Source organism: Apteryx mantelli, chromosome 1 (assembly GCF_036417845.1).
Source record: "Apteryx mantelli isolate bAptMan1 chromosome 1, bAptMan1.hap1, whole genome shotgun sequence".
Classification (NCBI taxonomy): domain Eukaryota; kingdom Metazoa; phylum Chordata; class Aves; order Apterygiformes; family Apterygidae; genus Apteryx; species Apteryx mantelli.
In genome coordinates this window covers 26,514,199-26,533,741 of record NC_089978.1, presented here as the reverse complement: position 1 = coordinate 26,533,741, position 19,543 = coordinate 26,514,199, and the positions used below count along the sequence as shown (strand labels likewise).

Below are 19,543 nucleotides of genomic sequence, written 5' to 3'. Positions count from 1 at the left end.
TTGATGCTACTGCAAGGCCAAAAGGAAGTCAACTTTGTTGATAGCAGTATGCGCTCATCAAGAATCAAAGAAATTTTCTGAGTGTTGGAATCATGTTCAAGAAAAGTGGTTTGAATCTCCCATAAAATATTGAAGGGATCACAGGGGATTTTTTTTTCCTGAATCTGATGCAGCAAATGAAAACATTCACAATCTGAGATTAAGTATGATTCCCCTTTCAGCTTTCTTCTTAGAATGAGAGAAATACTTTGAATAAAGTATTTTTAAAAAACTGTTTAAATAGAATATTACAAGTTTTATAATTCCCATTTGCAGAAGAAATCCAAGTATAATTCCCTTGGGAGTAGCCTGGCATGAAAGGTACTTCCTTAAATGGACAGTAAAGGTGGACCAAAACTGAACCTGTGTGTCTGAACAATAACATTAGAAACCATTCATGACCAAATCTTTCTGCATCATAGCTTCAAGAGAAAAGTCATTCACATTATCTAAAGAAATAGGAAGGTGAGGCTTTCCAAATTCTTGTAATCAGTGATGCAGATCACAGTCTAGGTTAGGGAATAGCTGGCTGAGACAATCCAAAATGGAAGTGGTATCGATGAGATGGATAAAATGTTTCCCAGATCTAGCTAGCACTATTATAGCACTGGGTATATGAAAGGGGGAGTCCTCTACATCATCAGAAAAATCCACCCATCAAACTGGATTCTTTTACACTCTGTACTATTTTCAGGGCTTCCAAAAGCAGCAGCTGTGAAGAAACATCTCTCATCTAAGACAAAAGATCTGACAATAATTATTAGTTGTACATGCTTTTCTGACTTAGTGAATGAATCCTGCTACTCAATTCCAGGTGAGATCCAACAATACTTAGAAAGAACAAGTTACTTAAAAGAAAAAAACAGTTTATCCTATGATCAAAAGCAGTGGTCAAAATCACATGATCCTAGCACCCTAGTAAAATCAGCTTTCCACAAAACGTCATCTCAAATTTTAAAACCTTGGTTTCATTTTCATTAGCCTCCATGTTACTGGCTCAAAATATTAAAAACATCTGTAATGCAGATGCCTGTCAGTAACTACATTCCTCACAAATTACATGTTAAGATTGTCAATACCTTCTCATTTTCCTGTAGATATAGGTTTTAATTATGAAATTACAGAACAATAAAATACATTCCTCCAACTGAGTTTGGGATTTGAGATTGTGAGAAATTGGATGAATTCCTACCATGTCAGAAATAAAACAGAATTCTTGCAGGAGTAGTACTTTTTAATATATTTTGATACTATATGATAAGGCATGCAATTAATCATGTGATTTCAAGCCAGCAGACACATTATCATAGCAGCTTCCTTGATTTTTCGTGACTATATTGATAAGAGAAGCAGTTGAGCAATCTTATTTTATGTTACTTTATTGGAAACTGAAGAATTCTAAAGCTAACACCTGACACCAAATTACTTCTTAGGACACATGAACGCTAAAATTACCATCAGGGGTGCTTTTTGAAGCTTTCAAAAATTTGGCAGGATTCTTTGTTCTATCAAATTCAGGTAGCAGCTGTCTTTTAATTGGAGGTTCTCCTAGGATAAAAACACAGATTTAAAAAATGAACTTCCTTTTAAGTTCAGTTTCTTACCCAGTACACTATAAGTTAACTAAATTTCTAAATAAAACATTCAAGAAGTCACAGCAAACAGAAGTAGCAGGTCTTCAGACCACACTTCTATATTAAAAGCATCCTTTTCCAATTCAGAGATACTTTACCACACTTTGTAAAGCTTTCTTTTGTACAGGATGACTATATAGCGTTAACAAAAATGGTTTTGAGACACCATACAATAAAGTCTGTTGCAGACTCTCTTGTGGTCAGTAGGTTGTTCCCTCCAAGTCAAAATCTGTGAGCCTTAAGTTACCAAACATCCCAGAGACAGTCTGCCTCAGGAAGTCAACCATAGCGGACTTCAACACCACAGCTCACTTCTGTCTTCTTTTGTACTTTCAGTAATCAAGGGGTCCCTACACAATTCTAAAAAAAATATGTAACACATCTTTTTAAAGAAGTTATAACAAAGGGTATGGTTCCACTGTGGCACAGACTGATTCAAGATGGAGTAATGCAGTTCCATCTGGCTTTCCATGCTCACCCAAACTTTCTTGCACTAGCTCCCTGCCCTTTGTAGCAGAACTTGTGGAGCTGGGCAGTGAGTCTGTTGCAACCTAACCCTTCCGCAAGCTGTTTTCAGCTGGCCCAGATCCCTGAATGGGTTCTGGGTGACTGTGCAAAAACCATTATCAACACTGCAGCCCTGAGACAGATGAGCTTTAGACAGCAAGGAACTGTGCTTTTTGACCAAAACCTATTCTTCAAATCAGAAGACTAGCAGTCTGAATATAAGTGAAACCTTGTCCTCATTCACAAGGCATGAAATGCTGAAAATGGAAATACTTCTCATTTTTAAATGAAAAAAAAATAGACTTGTGCAGAGAGTAGCACAACATCTTATTCAAAAAGAAAGACAATTAACACTATCTCCTCAGAGAGAAAAGAGGTAGCAACTTTTTTCCATACCTTTACACGACAACTGGAGCTTTCACAGAACAGCAAAACCTGCACAGCTTTAGAATTATTACTAATAAATTTGGCTTGTACTATGCATTTTAGGCTGGAAAGCACGGATGAACCCTTGCTTGCAGCAATAACTTTGTTGCTGACACTAAGAGACAGAAGTTCAACTTCTTGATGACAAAATTATCAATTTGTTATAAGCAAAAAGCTGCCCACCAATACAGAAGTATGAAGTGGAACATATATAAGACAAAAACCTACCAAATGAGGTATTTCCTTCCAAGTGCCTCTTCCCAAACATCTTATTTTGAAAGTTTTTATCCAGCATTCTGCCACTGAAGGATTGTGTGGCATTAATTCGTACTCCAGAACCTGAAAGATGATCTTCCATAAAAGCTTTTGCACTTTCTACAGCCTCCACTTGCAAGCAATTTTTTGGAGTTTGGAAACACGTAAGGTTAATATTCGGTTCTGCTTTAGCAATAGTACTGCATGAAACTGCTTCAGACTTTGTTTCCTTCTCCAGATTCTGCTGCCCTTCTCCAAGAGACGAAGTCTCCTCTTGCTGAAAACTATTTTTAAATAATGTTAACTGCTTGTCTTTCTTACTACGCAGTATGTACTCAGGCATTTTAACATGGTGAGTGCTTGGAAGAGGCTTCATTTCCTCTGAGTAGATGCCTTCTAATTCAAGTTCTTCATTGAAGCTTTCTTCAACTTTGGGTTCTGAGATCACTTTATCTACTATTTTGGCTGTATCACCACAATCAGTTAGAGATTTTACAGGTTGACTGCTCTCTTTAGTTGAACCAAGTTGATTTGTAATGCAAAGCCTATTCCTTACAAAGTCATCAGAATCTTTTAAAATTGCCTTTGCTTTCTGATAGGCATTTTCAGAGACTTTTACCTGCTTTCCACTTGCAGTGCTGAACCCAAAAGCAGGATGTAAAATCAATTCAGTGTCGGAATTCTCTCTCCCTTTTAGTAATACTAGCCCCATTTTCTTAGGAACTGCTTTGGTGCTCACTTCAGACTTTTTAACATCTTCCTCGACTGAAAGTATTCCTTGCAGATCTGAGGAACTATTATTTTCCATTTCAGAAAAGAGCTGCCTAGCTTTCCTTAGTGATTCTTCTGATAATTGTACTGGTTTACCACTTGCTGTACTAAAAAATCCAAGATTACTTATAGAAGAATCTGACTGCTTTATTTGCTTATCTGGCATAGGCAAGTGTCCTAAAAGCTTAATATTCTGTTCAAAGCACTGCAGCTGAGAATTTGGAACACACTCTGCATCTGCAAGTGTATTTGTATCATGGTGTCCATTTTCACCTGCATTCTCATTTACATTAATGAAATGGCATGCAAATGAATTAGTCTCCTCACTTTTGGCAGTGTTTAAGAGTTTAGCAGAATCAGGACGCTGAGCATGAACAATGAAAGATGAATTTGCAGCAACTTCCATCTCATTAGTTTTTGACTTAGTTTCAGGTCGAGGTTTTACAGATCCACCATTGTCTTCTTGAAATATTTCTCTGACTCTTGCTAATACATTTTTTGAAACAGAAACTGTTTTACCTTTGGCTGTACTAATCATAATTGGTTTCAGATCACCCATTTGTTTTTCAAAATTAAAACTACGAGATGTTTCTTCTAATCTGGTCAAATTAGTTTCATCTTCAAGACCACCAACTAGGGACTGTTCTTGGTGAGCAGTAACTGTGGTGTTTGTGAAGCAGTTTGTATCAGGACAAGATTCATTTAGATGTTCTAAGTCAACTTCCTTACTGTCACAATTCAAATGAGAAGAGCTACTTTTTGAAACACTGCTGTAAGCTAAGAGGAGGGATTGATTAGATTTATTTTTACTGTCCTCAACAAATAAACTATTTTTTGCATCTCTAGGCATAGAATCCTCTGCAAGGTCATTTGATACTTTCATTAAGTGCAGAGATACAGCAGATTGCACAGGAGAATCACGCGTGTTTTCTGACTGATAATTCTTTTTTGCTGAACAATCCATATCTCTCTCTGCAAACAGTTTTTCGTCCTCAGACAATGAAGTTCCACTCAAAGCATCACTGTCCTTTCCAGGAAAGTATTCTAATTGTGACTTTCCAAGCCTGACATCAGCTTTTTTTTGTGCATGTCGAATTCCAAAATTTCTTTCACAATCTTTATCTATATTAACAAATGCGTCTTCTTGAACAGTATCAAGAGTAACAGTTTGTTTAAAGGGACTAAGCTCTACTGTCTGTTTAAACTGATCTCCAGTTTCTTTACGAAGAAGGTTTTCACTGAAATTAAGTGTTTCTGGATCACACTGAGCAGTGCTTTCAATACATGAATCACAGTCTTTGGCACAGTCCGTACTACATCTCCTTTTCTTTAAGGGGTCCTCAAAATTGTCATTCTGTTCCTTTCCTAAAACATTTTCTTCTGCAAAAAAATGTTTGGCTTTAGCCAAAAATCCATCAGCAATTGTTATCTTCTTGCCACTGGCGGTATGGAAACCAGTTGGATAACTCCCTTTAACTGCATTTTCTTCAACATCCATATCTTGCCGGAAAGGCATTTGATGATGATGGTAAGAGCCTATTTTTATTTCACTGTGGTTCACAAAGAGGTTCTTACCAGGGGTGGTGTCTGCTTCTTCCGTATTTATACTATTTGTCTTTCTTTTATCAGAGTTCTCTGAAACGCTCACATCTCTTTTGTCACATTTTACCTTGAGCAAGTATACAGAATCATCCAAAGATGCATCAGAAATGGATATATCACCATCAGCTGCAGTTTGCAAACTTTGTGGTAAGTATTTATCTTCTTGATTTTTCTCTTGTCCTTTCTGATTAGGAACTAGTTTTTCCATTTCACCGGATATACTTAAACTATGTTTTCCTCCAGTTGTAGTAGCATCTCCTAGACACATCACATCTAATGAGTCTTCTTGCAAACTGCCTTCAACTTGGCAATCTCCTTGATTCAAAAATTGTTTGGAAATTTTCAGATTCTGGTTGTGTTTTTTAATGGATGACAGACTGTTTCCCATTTCACAGGCAGAATACCTAGCATTATCTGTACAACTGAAATTGATGTTTTCATCATTTCTTGATCTTTTTGTCCAATTTTCTGTATTTCCCCTAAATGGTGTACTAATATTTTCCTCATATTTTTTCTCTGAATGGTGGGAAACAGAACCCGTGCAGGAATCAGAACCTATGCTTTTAAAGTTTGTAACACAAACTGTCTTTCCTCTGTTTTCTTTTGTGAGGCATCTGAAAAAATTCCAGTCAGAAGATTTATGTCCATTTGAACTCTGGCATCTAGTATTAGTTTCAGAAGATTTAAAGAAGTAGTTATCACCATCCAAGTCCCTGAACAGCTCTGCAGACCTGGTCAAAGCTGCTTTAGAAATATTTATTTTTTTACCTCCAGCCGAAACAAAGCCCACAAAATTAGAAAAGCTGTCCTGTATAGGCACTGGAAAGCTTTGACCACCAGATATTCTACATCCATTTCCATCTAAGGGAGTAAAAGTAACCTCTTTGTTATTTTTATGGAAAACCATTTTGTTTTCTTTTTCATATTCCATCATTTTAGACTCTTCATTAGTGTCTTCCTGCTTACTACAATACTTGTCATTTTTTACTTGATTTTCAGATTTAAGAGCATTACAAAAACCAGTATCTTTCCTTATTTCAGAAATATTTTCTACATTTGTTGTTCCATTTGCTTGTGCAGTTCCAAACTGTTGAGAAACATGACTTTGTAACATGTTACTTTGCTTTCTAAATTGTGTAAACTCAAACTGGCTGCCTGTTTCTTCCAGAATATTAGAAAGTTCAGCAATTTCAGCTTCTTGGCTTGCTGTCAAAGTTTGATTTGGTGCTTGCAAGGACTGTTGACTTCTAGGAAAATCTGTACATAGATCAACTTTACGTGAAATAAACTGTGTATGCCTCGGTTCAAGAAAACTTGCCTGTGAACCTAAAGAATCGGGTAAGTTATAGTCCAATTTGCTTTCCACATCTGAGAAAAACATATTTTCCTCTTTAACTTGATCTGAAATAGTTCTGACTCTTGCCATGGAAGAGGCTTCAAAGCATTCATTTTCAATATCTTTGAACAACATTTTGCCTTTTGCTATGTTGTCTTCAGAGAATTTAATCTGCTTATTGGAAGCAGTTTGAAAGCCACCAAAGCTCAGATTTAAATTGCATGCGTTTAGATTTCCTGACCATCTCTCCTTATGTTCTAGGTTCTCATTTGGGTTTTTGTTGGAATATACAGGTTTTACTGAATATATATCTTCGTATGATGCAAGAATTTTAGATGGAATTACATTTGTCTTCTTTAAGTAATGTTTATCTTCGGTGTTAGGTTCTGGCACTTTCTTTGACAGATAAAGTCTTGCTTTTCGAGTCATGGCTGCAAAATGATCTTGTGCAAAAAGATCTGGTGCTGCCTGCTTATCTTTTCCAGAAATTACTTCATTTAAAGAATTATCAGCTATACAATCCAACAATTCTTTAGGGCTCTCTACATCTACATTATTGCAAGCAGTTGCTTGAAGGTTTTCATCATTTTCAGTTGACTTTGTTTCTTGATTGTCAGCTACAATTTCTGAAAAGGAAGCTATATTTATTTTTTTCCCTTGTTTTAATTCAGTATTACAATTTTCTGAGCCTTTTATTCCCAAAGGTGCAAGTATTTCTCTACATTCAACTACTGACAACTGGTCTGTAGCAAGCTTTTTTTCAGTTGCTATTTTATTACAACAATCACTACTGACCTTACTTATGTCAAAGTTGATTTGACTCGAAGTATTATTGAAACTACAGTTTGTCGCAGATGTTGTGTCATGCTGCATATCAGTCAAGCCTTCATCATCACCAGCAGAAGACTGTGCAAGTTGTCCTTTAAGGTTCTGAGGTACAATAGCTTCATCACTCACATTAGTACTCATATGCATATCCTCCTTGTCTTTCTCTAAGCAATAGCCTTTAGGCAGGAGTCTGGAATGCTTTCTTGCCATAAGGCGTGCTGAAGTTAGAACTTTACGTTTTATGTTTGAAATTCTTTCACTATTTAAAGAATCTGTCATGTTTTCTTTCAAAGTATTAGATACTTCTAAGCATTTTAATGATGTAACAGATTGAAGCTCTCCTGCATTTTCCCCCATGTCTTTCAGCTCGTGTTGTTTCAGCCTATTGTTGAAGGCATTATCAGATGAGTTATCCATTATATCCATTTTTACGGTACAAGTGCTGAAATTATTTTCCTTGATACTCGATTGCAAATGCTTTCTCTCAGCAGAAAGCAAACAGTCTACAAAAAAAGACATTACAGAACAGACACGTTAATAAAGTGGTTATCAGTTATTCAAAAAAAATGCAAATTAAAACTTTCATAGAATTTTGACTCATTCACAAGATACATATGTTAACACTGGTACCATAAATACTGCTTTTTCTTCCAAATGTGAAAGTCTTGACAAGATTGGAGCTTTGTCTGATCTAATCATGTTCTAATAGCCAGAAATATGCGAGTAACCTGCAGTTAATGCCATCATTTAAAATAACTGATTTGTAGTTCTAATTAAATTTGAAAAGACGGACTTCCATTCCTTGTGTCTCAGCAAAGGATATGCTTTAAACTTTAAAGAGAAATACTTCAATTCCCAATATTAGGTAACTATTCTGCAAGAACAACAGCTTTTAAAAATAAGAGTATGTGCTTACTTTCATTATATAATTTAAGTTTTTAAAAATATCTTGTGCTCCTGGAAGAAACAGATCTACAAACTGAATCCTTCTAACTTTAGAAAAACAGCCAAAGAACTGTAGCATTCTTTATGCTGTCTTAGAAATCATCTGCAAAGGCAGGAAGACACTTGACAGTCTGGGTGTCTAAACAGCAATGGCAAAGATAACTGAGCTTGTCAATTAGAATAATGGTTCAAGGAGGAAGTTTCTATGCCAGAAACTAGTTTGAGACTAAGTAAGTTAGCACCAGACTATTTGAAAATATTAATGCTATTCTGTCACTATTATCAGACCAATTCCAAATCTTGGTTACCAGACTAGTCAGTTGCAGAGCTGCTTTATCACTGATAAGTAATAAATAATTTAATAAATGAACAGAGAATCCTCCACCAATGAAAAAAGCTTAATGATATACCTTGATCATCATCTCTGGCCGCGTGACAACTTTTAAATTCACATGAATCAAATTCCGAAGATGGCAATGTAGGATGAATAGGTGATTCAGAGGTTAGTTCTTTCTGAATTTTTTCTTCTTGATACAGTAAAGTGTTATTTATTGTATAAATAAACCTCTTGGATCTCTTTTTCAAGCTGGATAACATATTTAGCCTTTTTAAGCCAGATTTTGTAAGAGTATTTTCACTACCCGTTAAATGTAGGTCACTGCAATTATCTGGAAATGTAGTGCTACATACAAGTGGATGAGACAGAACATCAGTTATGACAGATTTAGAAGTTGCTTTTAAATGCTTGGAAAAGCTGCTGTTGTAGACTACGGCATACTCTGTGACATTTGTACTTTCAATTAGAAAAGAATTACAGTCTAAAAAGCTCACTTTAGAAACCTTTTCAGCAGCAAATCCTTTTATTAACTTTGGATCTTGAATACTCATAGACACAGATTTTACTGGAGGTATTTCCAATGTTGGATCGTTCTCAGAATTTTTCACTTCATAGCACTTCTCTGACAAATTGACACTCAACAGCTTTTGTGCTTTTAACAAACTTGAAGTATTTGGGAAGGATGTTTCTACAGTATCCTCTTTGGTCATTAGTACTGATTTCTCTTCTAAATTTTTCTCTCTGCTTAAGTCAGATGGTGGAGAGCTACACATAGACATTTCCAAGTGAGTTACATCTAGACCAGATAAGTTCAGCTGAGACCACTGACTGGATGAAGATGAGAGGTCTTCTTTCACAAGCTTCTTGTTCTCAGATGACTTCTGTATTCCGTTATCTTGCACATCTGTTGTGAACTTAAGTGACTCCAATTCCTTTTCATGCTCTATTAAACAGGCATGTTTAACATACTTCATCTCTTCATCAGTTTTCTGAACTAAAGAATCCTTCATTTCAGAGTGTTTTTCTTCAGTCCAGCTAGTTGTTTTCACTTCCTGTGAACCGCCAGTCTGTCTTCTCACAGGCTGTTCAGAAGGAACATCCCCCCTTCCTTTTGCTTTATCTGTGGTTATTTCACATATCTCCACTGCATCCAAGGCACCTGGCATCAGCGGAAGGGTTCCACTGAACTTAACAGGCATGCTGAATGCATCCTCAAAGCTATCCATCTCGCCAAATGAGCCATCTAACATCTTCTCAGACTCTAAATAGTTTAGAGAAGACAGGGAGAGGAAACAGAATAAAGATTAAGTTATAGGAAATAACTTGAGAAACAGCATTGTGTTTTTTACCTTACAATCCAAAGCTGTACTTACCTTTACTCAGGAGTGTGTGTGGGAAGATAAATGTATGCACCTTTAAAGTAGGTTATTCTCCAACAGCTGCTGTTAGAGAGAGGAGATAGCAGGCAAGAGACACATGTGCAGATGCCCCTGGCCTCCTGAGGGCTGTAGTGGTTAAGCAGGTTTCTAAGATGAAACCTAGTTTTTTTTCAAAAGAATTTTGCTTTTATTCAAGACAGGAAATTGAGTAGGAAACTTTACAAGATAAACATCTAGATTTTTTCCTCTGAAATTTATACCAGATTGTGGGCTGTCTAATTATATCTGTAGCTGGCAGTTAAAGGAACTGTTATTTAAGGATGATTCTATTAAACTATGTCTTTTCCTTTGATATACAATATTATAGTATTTAGAAGGATTTTTAAATATCCTCTTTTTTTTTTAATTGCTTAGCCAGCTTTAACAGGTCCCAAATGATTGGCAGAAATATTAGAAAAATAATAATGAGGATTTTTTGTTTGTGTACAGAAATAGGCAGTGGGGGAAAAAAAAAATCCAAACTCTGTTTGGTAGACAGCCTTGAAAACCCATATATACAAAACAAAAATATTGCCTTCTCAAATCTATGAAACCAGTCCTACTTTTTAAAATATTTAACATTCAAAAAGATAGCTAGATTTTATTCTGGGGGTACTTTTTAAGACAGGAAAACTTACTTTTCATATCAAAGAAATTGTAACCAAGTACCCTGAAACATCCCTGTCTTCTGTTTTTCTGAGCACATAACCAATACCATAACTTTTTTCCATAAGCATTTTTTCAGGTAAATTTTCTTTAATTTAGAACTATTTTCTCATTTAGAAGTATTAAATAATCTAGAGTCTGAAAGATTTTCCATTTGGAAGTCCCTAGAAGATTACTTGATACTTATTCACACTTATCCAACAGTCCATAATACAGTCTAGTAACTGCTCATGCCCAACCTGTAGGCATAAAATCACCTCTCTCATCACATCTCTTGAACAGTTACTGATTCTCTTTCCCTTCTATTTTTAACCGGAGTGGCAGAAGGCATCACTAAACAAGATTTCTGAAAGAAGAAACTATAACATTACAGACTGAGGCTGCAAGTCCTTTTCCCAGATTAAAAGTGCATTCCTCTGGAGTAAATTCTGTGCCCACATCCTCTCGCCCTGTAATCATCTGTCAACAAAACTATCTTTCTTTTAGCATTGTATCTTTGAATGCCAACTTAAATATTATCAAAAGAAGAAGATGTAGAAAAAGAACCACTCACAAACATTATTGTGAACTTTAAAGGCCACAGTTTCTTCTTCCTCTTCTTTTTACTACGGACATTTTAACTAGGCTTTTCTACTGTATTATGGGCTGTGATAAGGTATTTTGGAAAACAGCACAGGGCATCAATTTGTCCTTCACTTCTAGAAGTGTTATACTGACCATAAACTACTTATGTTTAGCACCAGTTTGTCTCTCTCCCTTCATGTTTGAAACTGAAATACAAAAACAGTAGCACACATCTCTCTGCAAGCAATGATGTTTCCTGATCCCAGCACTCTTAGCCCTCCTTGTCAATTCCTCAACTGATTCTTTGGCAATCTTTACATTTACTGACAATATTTCAGGGCAGCCCATTTAATTTAGATAAGGAGGAGACACACAGACCCAAGGATTCAGCTTCCCATCTATCCCATGTGTATCTCTACAACACTCACATAGCCTGAACAAAGTTCTCTGTTAATATCCTTCCCTTCTGCCATCATTTCTCAGCAAAAATGCGAAAGCCAAACTAAAGTGTATGTTTATTCTTCTTCACTAACATGTTCTAAGTACAAACTATGAAAACAATTTTTGTTGGCCAAGTATTTTCTGATTTATTAAAAAGGATAACATTCCTTTTTCCTAAAGGATTTTTCATATTTCGAACTACAAAAGATGAAACAAATGAAGAAAGAAATAGCGAGATTAAAAAGCAAGCACACCACAGAATGAGTGTTAGGGTGAAATTGCATGATAAAGATAAACCAATATGATAGCCAGAAATAGTAATCTTGCTCCCCCTTCAGCCTGGACCTTTTTTCCCTCTCAGACACAGTCGCTCCCCTTTAGTTACATCAGTACCAATCTAGTTATCCAACAGCATGGTAACCTGATCTAACTCACTGACCCATCGGAAACTGATCCCGCTTTTTATGGCAAGATTAGTTTTACAAGTAGAATCAATTCAGGAGGTGGGAGTACACAACTGGCAGAAGAAATAAACTGTAAGATTAGCTCAAATCATATAATGCAACTTCATCCTCAGTCTTGCTTCACAAAATGCCCAGTAAGAGTAGTAAAGCATCAATACTTACCAAAATCTTCACCATTTAGCTTTATTGCCTCTGGTATAGATTGTATACCTGTATCACTCCTTCCAGGACATTTACCATGTTTGGAGAAAAAATTATGTGAAACCTATAAACCCAAGAGTCAAGCTGTTACATACATTGCATATCAGTAAGGGTCACCTTAACATTAAAGCATATAACCCTAAACATTTACTATAATATGAGTAATTCTGCACTTCTTAAAATAAAATGTAGCATATTTTTGTAGGGAAACTGAATATCCTGAAAATAAGTAAGCTGATAATTCTGCAACCAATTTAAGGGCAGTGAATGAGTTCAGTAGTTTATTATAAATAAGCCTGCCCCTCCCCCTCTCTCAAAAAAAAGGGGGGAGGAACTAAAAGAAGGAGAAAGGTTGTTTTAACTTGCAACAGTTGGTTTGTTAACCGTGCAGTTTCAGGTAGTAAGAATGAAATGTAAATCCACAATTGAATCCCATCAGCATTGCCCCTAGTTTTCAGTCTCAATAATCATTAAGTGTTCACACAGAGTAAAATTACAATTGTGCAGGACCTCTCTCTTTCCTAACAAAAGAATTGAAATTAATACTCAATTTTAACTCTTGGTGTAGTGGTTGAGCACAAGAGCTTATTTGACAATATAAGGCACACAACAACTCTCACAACTTTGACAAACGGGGAGGAAAACACAGGAACTACCAATCCTACAGCAAAGTAGCATATTGCAGTTCCTAGAGTCGATTTCTGTTTGAATGACTCATACTGCCACTGAATCCAAGTTAAGAAAAAAAAAAAGTCCTCAAAGGGGTTGTATCTGTGAAAGCATAGCCTTCAGCCAGGTTTTGCAAGCTTAGTTTTGTGAGCAGTAAGTTTTAAAAATAGCCAGATAAGAGAGCCTAGAATTAAAGTGACAGAATTTTTTATTTTTGGCTTAAGGAATTTGAGTATGTAACTAAATAGCTTAAGCGTAAAGAATAGCATAGCTCTTAAATCTACTTACTATCTCAGCTCTTTCATCTTGTTGCTTTACTTCAGAAATAGAATCATTCTCTCTAGCTTTAGAAGAAAGATAGACAAGTCAATTCATTTGTTCTTAGGTAATTGGCTGAGTGTGTTCAAATACAGCTGGGGTTTTGACAGGGTTTTTCTTTTGATTATTTTAAATGCAACTGAAATCTGTAAGCTAACATAATAGCCTCCTAAAGACTAACTGAAAGTTTAGCTTAAAACACTTACAGGTGAGATTGTCTGCTAAGAGATAGCATACATGTGCAGTTCTGTAACAGCGTAAAACACCCTTGACCATAGCATGTGGCTGCTGCTATGCAAGTACAGCAGCTACCACCCTAAGCCCATCACCCTTTCCAGCAGTTATTCATGGCACTGCTCCCTGATTTTCTTCTGTCACGTGATCTGGATAAATACTTTAAGTCACTGTCAAGAATTTGATTTTTCCTTGGCTCCCCCCTGCAACAGCAGCGATATCTGTTTCATTTATATTATAAAAGGAGAGTGTAAACCCTATTTTTAAGATTACTAAAGAGCAGTATCTTGAAATACCACCTTTCGTTGACATGGCATCTAGATTCCTGTGTGCTATTAAGATTAGTAACCGGAACCCCTCCGTTGAAGCAGCCAAACAACTTACACTTTCTCACTCTTTCCTTTTACAGGTGACTGATGACAGAAAGTGGGCATCATGACTATAAAATACTATGCTCATCCAGAAAGCGAGAGAATGAGAAAGAGGGTTCAAACCAGAACTCATCTCCCACGAGAGTCTCTCTAAGCTAGGGTTAGTTTCCCCAGACTTCCTTTTCAAGTCACATCATTCCAAAGCCATGAACAGGCAAAATGGCACAATTCAGTAGCCCATCCCTGCTCAGAGAGGGGACTCCCAGAATGCATTCTTAGTCATACACTTCATACTGCGACAATTTAATAATAAATAAATTTTTTTAAAAAACAACCTCAGGATATAAACCAACATCCACATCTTTGCATTTTCTCAAGAGTTCTCATCATCAAGTCATAAAGTCAAATTTTGTTTTGCCTTTTATCGCACGTAAACAAATCCCACTTAGGGCAAAACCTTAGGTCGAAGCTTGATGTTCAGTGGCTATGCCATTTAACAGTCATCACCCACTCATCTTCATCCTCTATTATGCGGACACAGCTCTTTGTGCAGCTGTGCAGTAAATGAGATCCAGGAATTGCTCTGTCTGAATAATCTAGAAAAAATTGTTTTTCAGTTGGATCAGTATCCCAGTCTGCTTCACTGCCTCAGTACAACAGTGAGGATGGTGAGAGGGCTTGAAATGCTGAAGCCAGTGCTGTTGCTGGAAAGCTGCTTGACAAACTATACCCTTGGACATCACGAATGTACTCACATGACTTAACCTTGACACAGTATCTTGCTTTGTGATGGTGCAAATATAAGCAACCACTATGTAATCTTCTTTCTATGATTTGCTATGTTAACTCTAATTTTATATTCCCTAACTGCTTATACAAAGGAAGAAAAATTTGAAAGCAATTACACATTTAATTTCATTTTTTCCTTTTAGAGTGACATTGTTTAAAGTTGCCCAATGAGCATTGCTGTAAGAGTTTTGTCTTTTTGTCAAGAAAATTCAAACATGCCTGTTCTTCTAGTGTCAAAAACAGAACAGTTTTTAACCCTTAACAACTATTCATTATTAGAATTACCTATTATCACTGTTGCGCCAAGTGTTGGAGGTGTGGCTAAAGAACTTGACCAGGACATATCTGGATCCACTTCTGCTCCCAGACTTTCGGAAATACGTTTTGGAGTTCTGACCTAGAAATATATTTAACAATTATTTCTACACAAAATTCTAAACATACCCCTCAGAAAAAGAAAACAAAACACGGGAATAAATATTTACCTCCAAAAGTTTTGGTGTGCAAAACAAGCTTCCATATGGTCCTAAAAAGCATTAAGTAATAAGAATATGTAATTTATATCTACAGATATCAAATATTTTGTAAAATTAAACAATGAAAATACACACCTGGAATATCACTTCTCTGTGGAGTCCTGCAAGTATTCCTTAAAGTAGTTGGACCACAAAAAAACAAATAAAAAATATTTTATTTCTCAACTGAAAATAAGAACAGTAAATATTGATACCAGACATTAAGTACAATAAATTATACCACTCCCTTTATTTTCTTTTTTCAATCTTAACTTTTGCCCTGACAAATAAAATGTAAATTTTTTCTCCTGTGTGTCTTTCTGGACCACGAGTTAGTATTTTGAACTTCATGGTAATTTTATTTCAAGCTGTAAAATATGTTCATTTTCAATGATGACTGGTCTTACAAACTGTATACTAAATCTCAACACAATCTATCTACACATTTCTTAACATGCTGTATGAAACTATGGAAATTGGCTCAATTAATTGGATTGAATTAGATAATTCATTTAATTATTCTTTTTAATCAACATGAGTAGTTTGAGCAGATTTATCTGAAAAATACATATTTATTGGAGAAACTAAGAATATTACTAAAGAAGATCCCTGTAAATATTACGAATAGCCTTACAAATTACTACATTAGAAGCACATGATACGTTACTACTACTATTGCCTGCATTGGATGTTGAGGATTTGGGAAAGTGAAATAATGTTAACAACTCTCTTATGCCAGCTGTTAAAGAGTGTAAAAAATAAAAAGGAAGAACACCTGAGAACAGGGAAATTTTCAAAAATTAGCTAGCATTTTATTTTCAACTTGCTTGGCAATATGCAAGTATAATAAACATACAGGAAGATATGCAAGATTATCCACTGCTCTGAAAAATTCTACCAGTCAAATATGATGGTTTTAAGATCGCTTTGGGTTTAAAATCCATTTTATTTTAAATTTGTGTTAACATATTTAACATACCTAGCAGCATGACAGGTACCAACAGGAGAAGCAAATATTTCATTTCCTTGATCTACTTTTGTTCTTATGATTCTTGGACTAATCAAATTCTCCTTGCCTGGAACACAGAATATAATGATCAACAAAACCTTGCAGAACTACACGTAACAGTTTTGTTTTTGAAGTTTAAAGATAAGCTTAAAAAAAATATGCAAAATATGATTTTTTGTACCAAAAATTATGTAATGTTACCTTCTCCTCTAGTGTTTTGAACATGTTCAAATTCTATATCAAAACAATGCTAAACACATTTCAAATGCACGGCCAAAATAAACAAATCCTTTTGCCACCTTATTCTTTTGTTAAATACCTGTTTCAGTATATTTCCTAGATATTATTCAAGTAATATATTCCATTTTAATGTTGATATACTGTGTTGTGCATTTCTTGTTATTGCAGAAGTTAGAAGAAACTCAAAACATACAAACATGCACTTATACCAGCTTTCCCTCAACTTTACTTAAGACATACACTTCCTGATACGAATGAACAGCATAAAGTAAAAAATTTTTCTGGAACTATTGCTAAAAAAATTTTTCTGAAACCATTTGTATGCTATGCATCCCAAGGTAAAAAAGTAAGCATGCTCACCAAAGAAGCAGAACCCTTTGAACAGTGAACTCCCCACGTGAACAAGCATCAACTCAAACAATTCCTACTTAAAAATTTCCAAACAATTTCCATCTCAGAAATTACACCTATGTTCTGCATCTCTGACTGCTTCCGATTTCCTGAGTCCACACGCACAACAGCATGGCTGCATCCCGGTACCATATCAAGGCGATATCCAGATGTGCATCAGCTTCCATCTACTCTTGTTTTTACAGAAGGGAAACCTAGGCTCATAAGTCAGTTGGCCATGACTCAGGCCATGCTGCAGGACAGCCCAACAGGTAAGTACAGAAACTTCCTTAATAGTCTTTCTTGACTATAATCATTAGGGTGTATAAACAAACACGCATATGCACACACAGAGAGCAAGAGTAACCTCTTCAAAACAGAAGAAGTTCCTTTGTTTAAAGTTCCTTTGTTTACATCCTATGAAATGCTATTGAGAATTCACCAGGGACTTAACACTGTAAAAGTCTAAATAGGTAAAGATGGAAGAGACATTTTCAGCTAAGTGCAAGTTGAGCAGAAGTCTGGCAATAAACTTAAGAGAAATAACAGGGTAACAACAGTCTACGGAAACAATGTTATAAAGTGTATGTGAACAGCAGCATGATTCAACACCTTTAAAGAGTTCACTTCAGGTTCTAAAAAGAGGTCCTATAATTAGGAGAGTCTTACGTTCGTCTGTGACCTATCTAGAAAAGCTTATCTCATTGCTAAGGAGGACATACACAAAGTAGATGTACAAAACAGATATTGCAGGAATGGAGTTAGAAATTCCTCCATAGAAAATATTCTTACAACTTATTTGTCCAAGAAGGATAGGTGCTACAACTTGCAGGTACATCAAAAAGGAGCGAAGAGTGACACGTACTTTCACAATGTACTTGGGGTTTGGAAATAGCGACAGGAGAACTGCCCTGTAGAAGTGGTAGAACTCTTTCTCTTCAAGCGGAAAAATGTGACTTCTTTCCATCAATTACAGTTTTACTAACTCAAAGAGCTAAGTTCTTCCAAATCTTTCCAAGAAAATTTGAGGAGTGCCCTACAGATTGCTTTGTATTTCAGTGTGATAAGCATCATATTTTCTTTCTTGAAAAGATTTCAGAGTTAGCTCACAAGTTAGATTTAGGACAGAGAAAAAAATCAGACTCTTCATAAAATTCATTTTGGTTCTCAGTTACCAAGTTACACTAACAAACTTACATACTCCTTATATTAACACTATTTAGAGCATTAGGAATAGGACAATATCTTTTCTACAGTGGTCTTTGCCTGTATGGATACATTATCAGGTCATTGCAAGGCTAAATTCATTATTAAGATTGATTCCACATTTGTATAGGTGAGCTTAGGAAGCCTAATAATCTTTCTGCTTATCAATAATGCTACTGTAGAATTTGTATTACATTATAAGTCATCAGCTACAAAAATAAAATGTAAAAAAGCCTCTCTCTTCTGGAGCTCACAAGAAGCCTTTAAACAAACTTATTTTAGAAGTTACTCACTTGCTTCTATTTTTTTCTGATCCAGTTCTTTTCCAGGAGAAGAAAAAGGTGGCAATATTGTACTCTGTTCTTTAAAAATTAGTGGAGTTGAAGCCAGCTGGCTGTATGTATAGGGTTTTGCCCTTGGAGTTTTAAAAGAAGCTTGATCAAGCCAGCCAATATGACCATCAAGTTCACCTAACAATTTAGGCTCATAAGGGGGAGCTTCTGAGCTGAGTTCTTCAAACCAGTTGAGACTTACAGGCCCTAAATCTATGAAGAAAAACACACACAACACCACATTAAAAAAAAAAAAGTACCTGCCAAATGGCATGCAAATTACAAACAGTAAGAAGTATGAATATATATGTCATTAAAACAGGACATAAAATAGGAATATTCATTCTATGCATAATATACTTAGGACCACACCATAATTAGTTGTAATCATAGCAAAACTAATGTTCCATGCAGGACACGAGCCTATACTGAACACAACGCCATAATTCTATTTATTACCATGTTTCTGGATAACTATGAACTCTGATGTCGACAAGGTATAAAAGAAGGTCTGCCATAATTTTACAACCATTAATGAAACTAAACAAAGAGAAATTAAATATCCAGTTTGTATAAAATTAAAAGTAGACTTCTGGCTTTTAGTTTATATCTTATTTTACTCAGACTGGCAACTTACACAGGTTCCTTCCAACATTAGTAAATCATACGACTATAACTGCATTTGGGAAAAGACTAAACCTGGACTGTATGCAGCTACATAAAAAAAACACAGCTAAAGCAAGTACATGGAAGCAACTGAGAATACATTATGAAAAAATGCTACAAATAAAAATTAAATGAAATATATTAAAAAGTAGATAACTGAATAAAGATTTTGGGGAAGTAGAACAGGCAAACAAGTTGAGTAATGCTTTTCTATGGGGCATAAAGCTCACTGCAAATGCTTATAAAATATCAACATCCTTAAAGCAACTCTAATAAAAATTATTTACTTTAGTCAAACTGTACCTGATTCACTGCATTGTGCCTTAAATATTTCAAAGAAAGTTGGTTTGTAAGCCATTTTCTTATCCAT

The 19,543-nt window shown here is 35.6% G+C and overlaps 1 protein-coding gene across 1 annotated transcript in view; it reads right to left on the bottom strand.

Moving 5' to 3' along the window:
* BRCA2 (BRCA2 DNA repair associated) overlaps positions 1-19,543 on the bottom strand; it is a 40,009-nt gene extending 20,466 nt beyond the window's left edge. The window contains exons 1-12 of the mRNA XM_067291099.1: positions 19,477-19,543; positions 18,469-18,720; positions 16,301-16,406; positions 15,427-15,479; positions 15,301-15,341; positions 15,101-15,212; positions 13,392-13,447; positions 12,396-12,498; positions 8,754-9,941; positions 7,034-7,901; positions 2,835-6,865; positions 1,495-1,587 (exon numbers count right to left, since the gene is read on the bottom strand). Of these exons, the coding sequence (XP_067147200.1) occupies positions 1,495-1,587; positions 2,835-6,865; positions 7,034-7,901; positions 8,754-9,941; positions 12,396-12,498; positions 13,392-13,447; positions 15,101-15,212; positions 15,301-15,341; positions 15,427-15,479; positions 16,301-16,406; positions 18,469-18,720; positions 19,477-19,543 (6,970 nt within the window). The remainder of the gene's footprint in view (positions 1-1,494; positions 1,588-2,834; positions 6,866-7,033; positions 7,902-8,753; positions 9,942-12,395; positions 12,499-13,391; positions 13,448-15,100; positions 15,213-15,300; positions 15,342-15,426; positions 15,480-16,300; positions 16,407-18,468; positions 18,721-19,476) is intronic.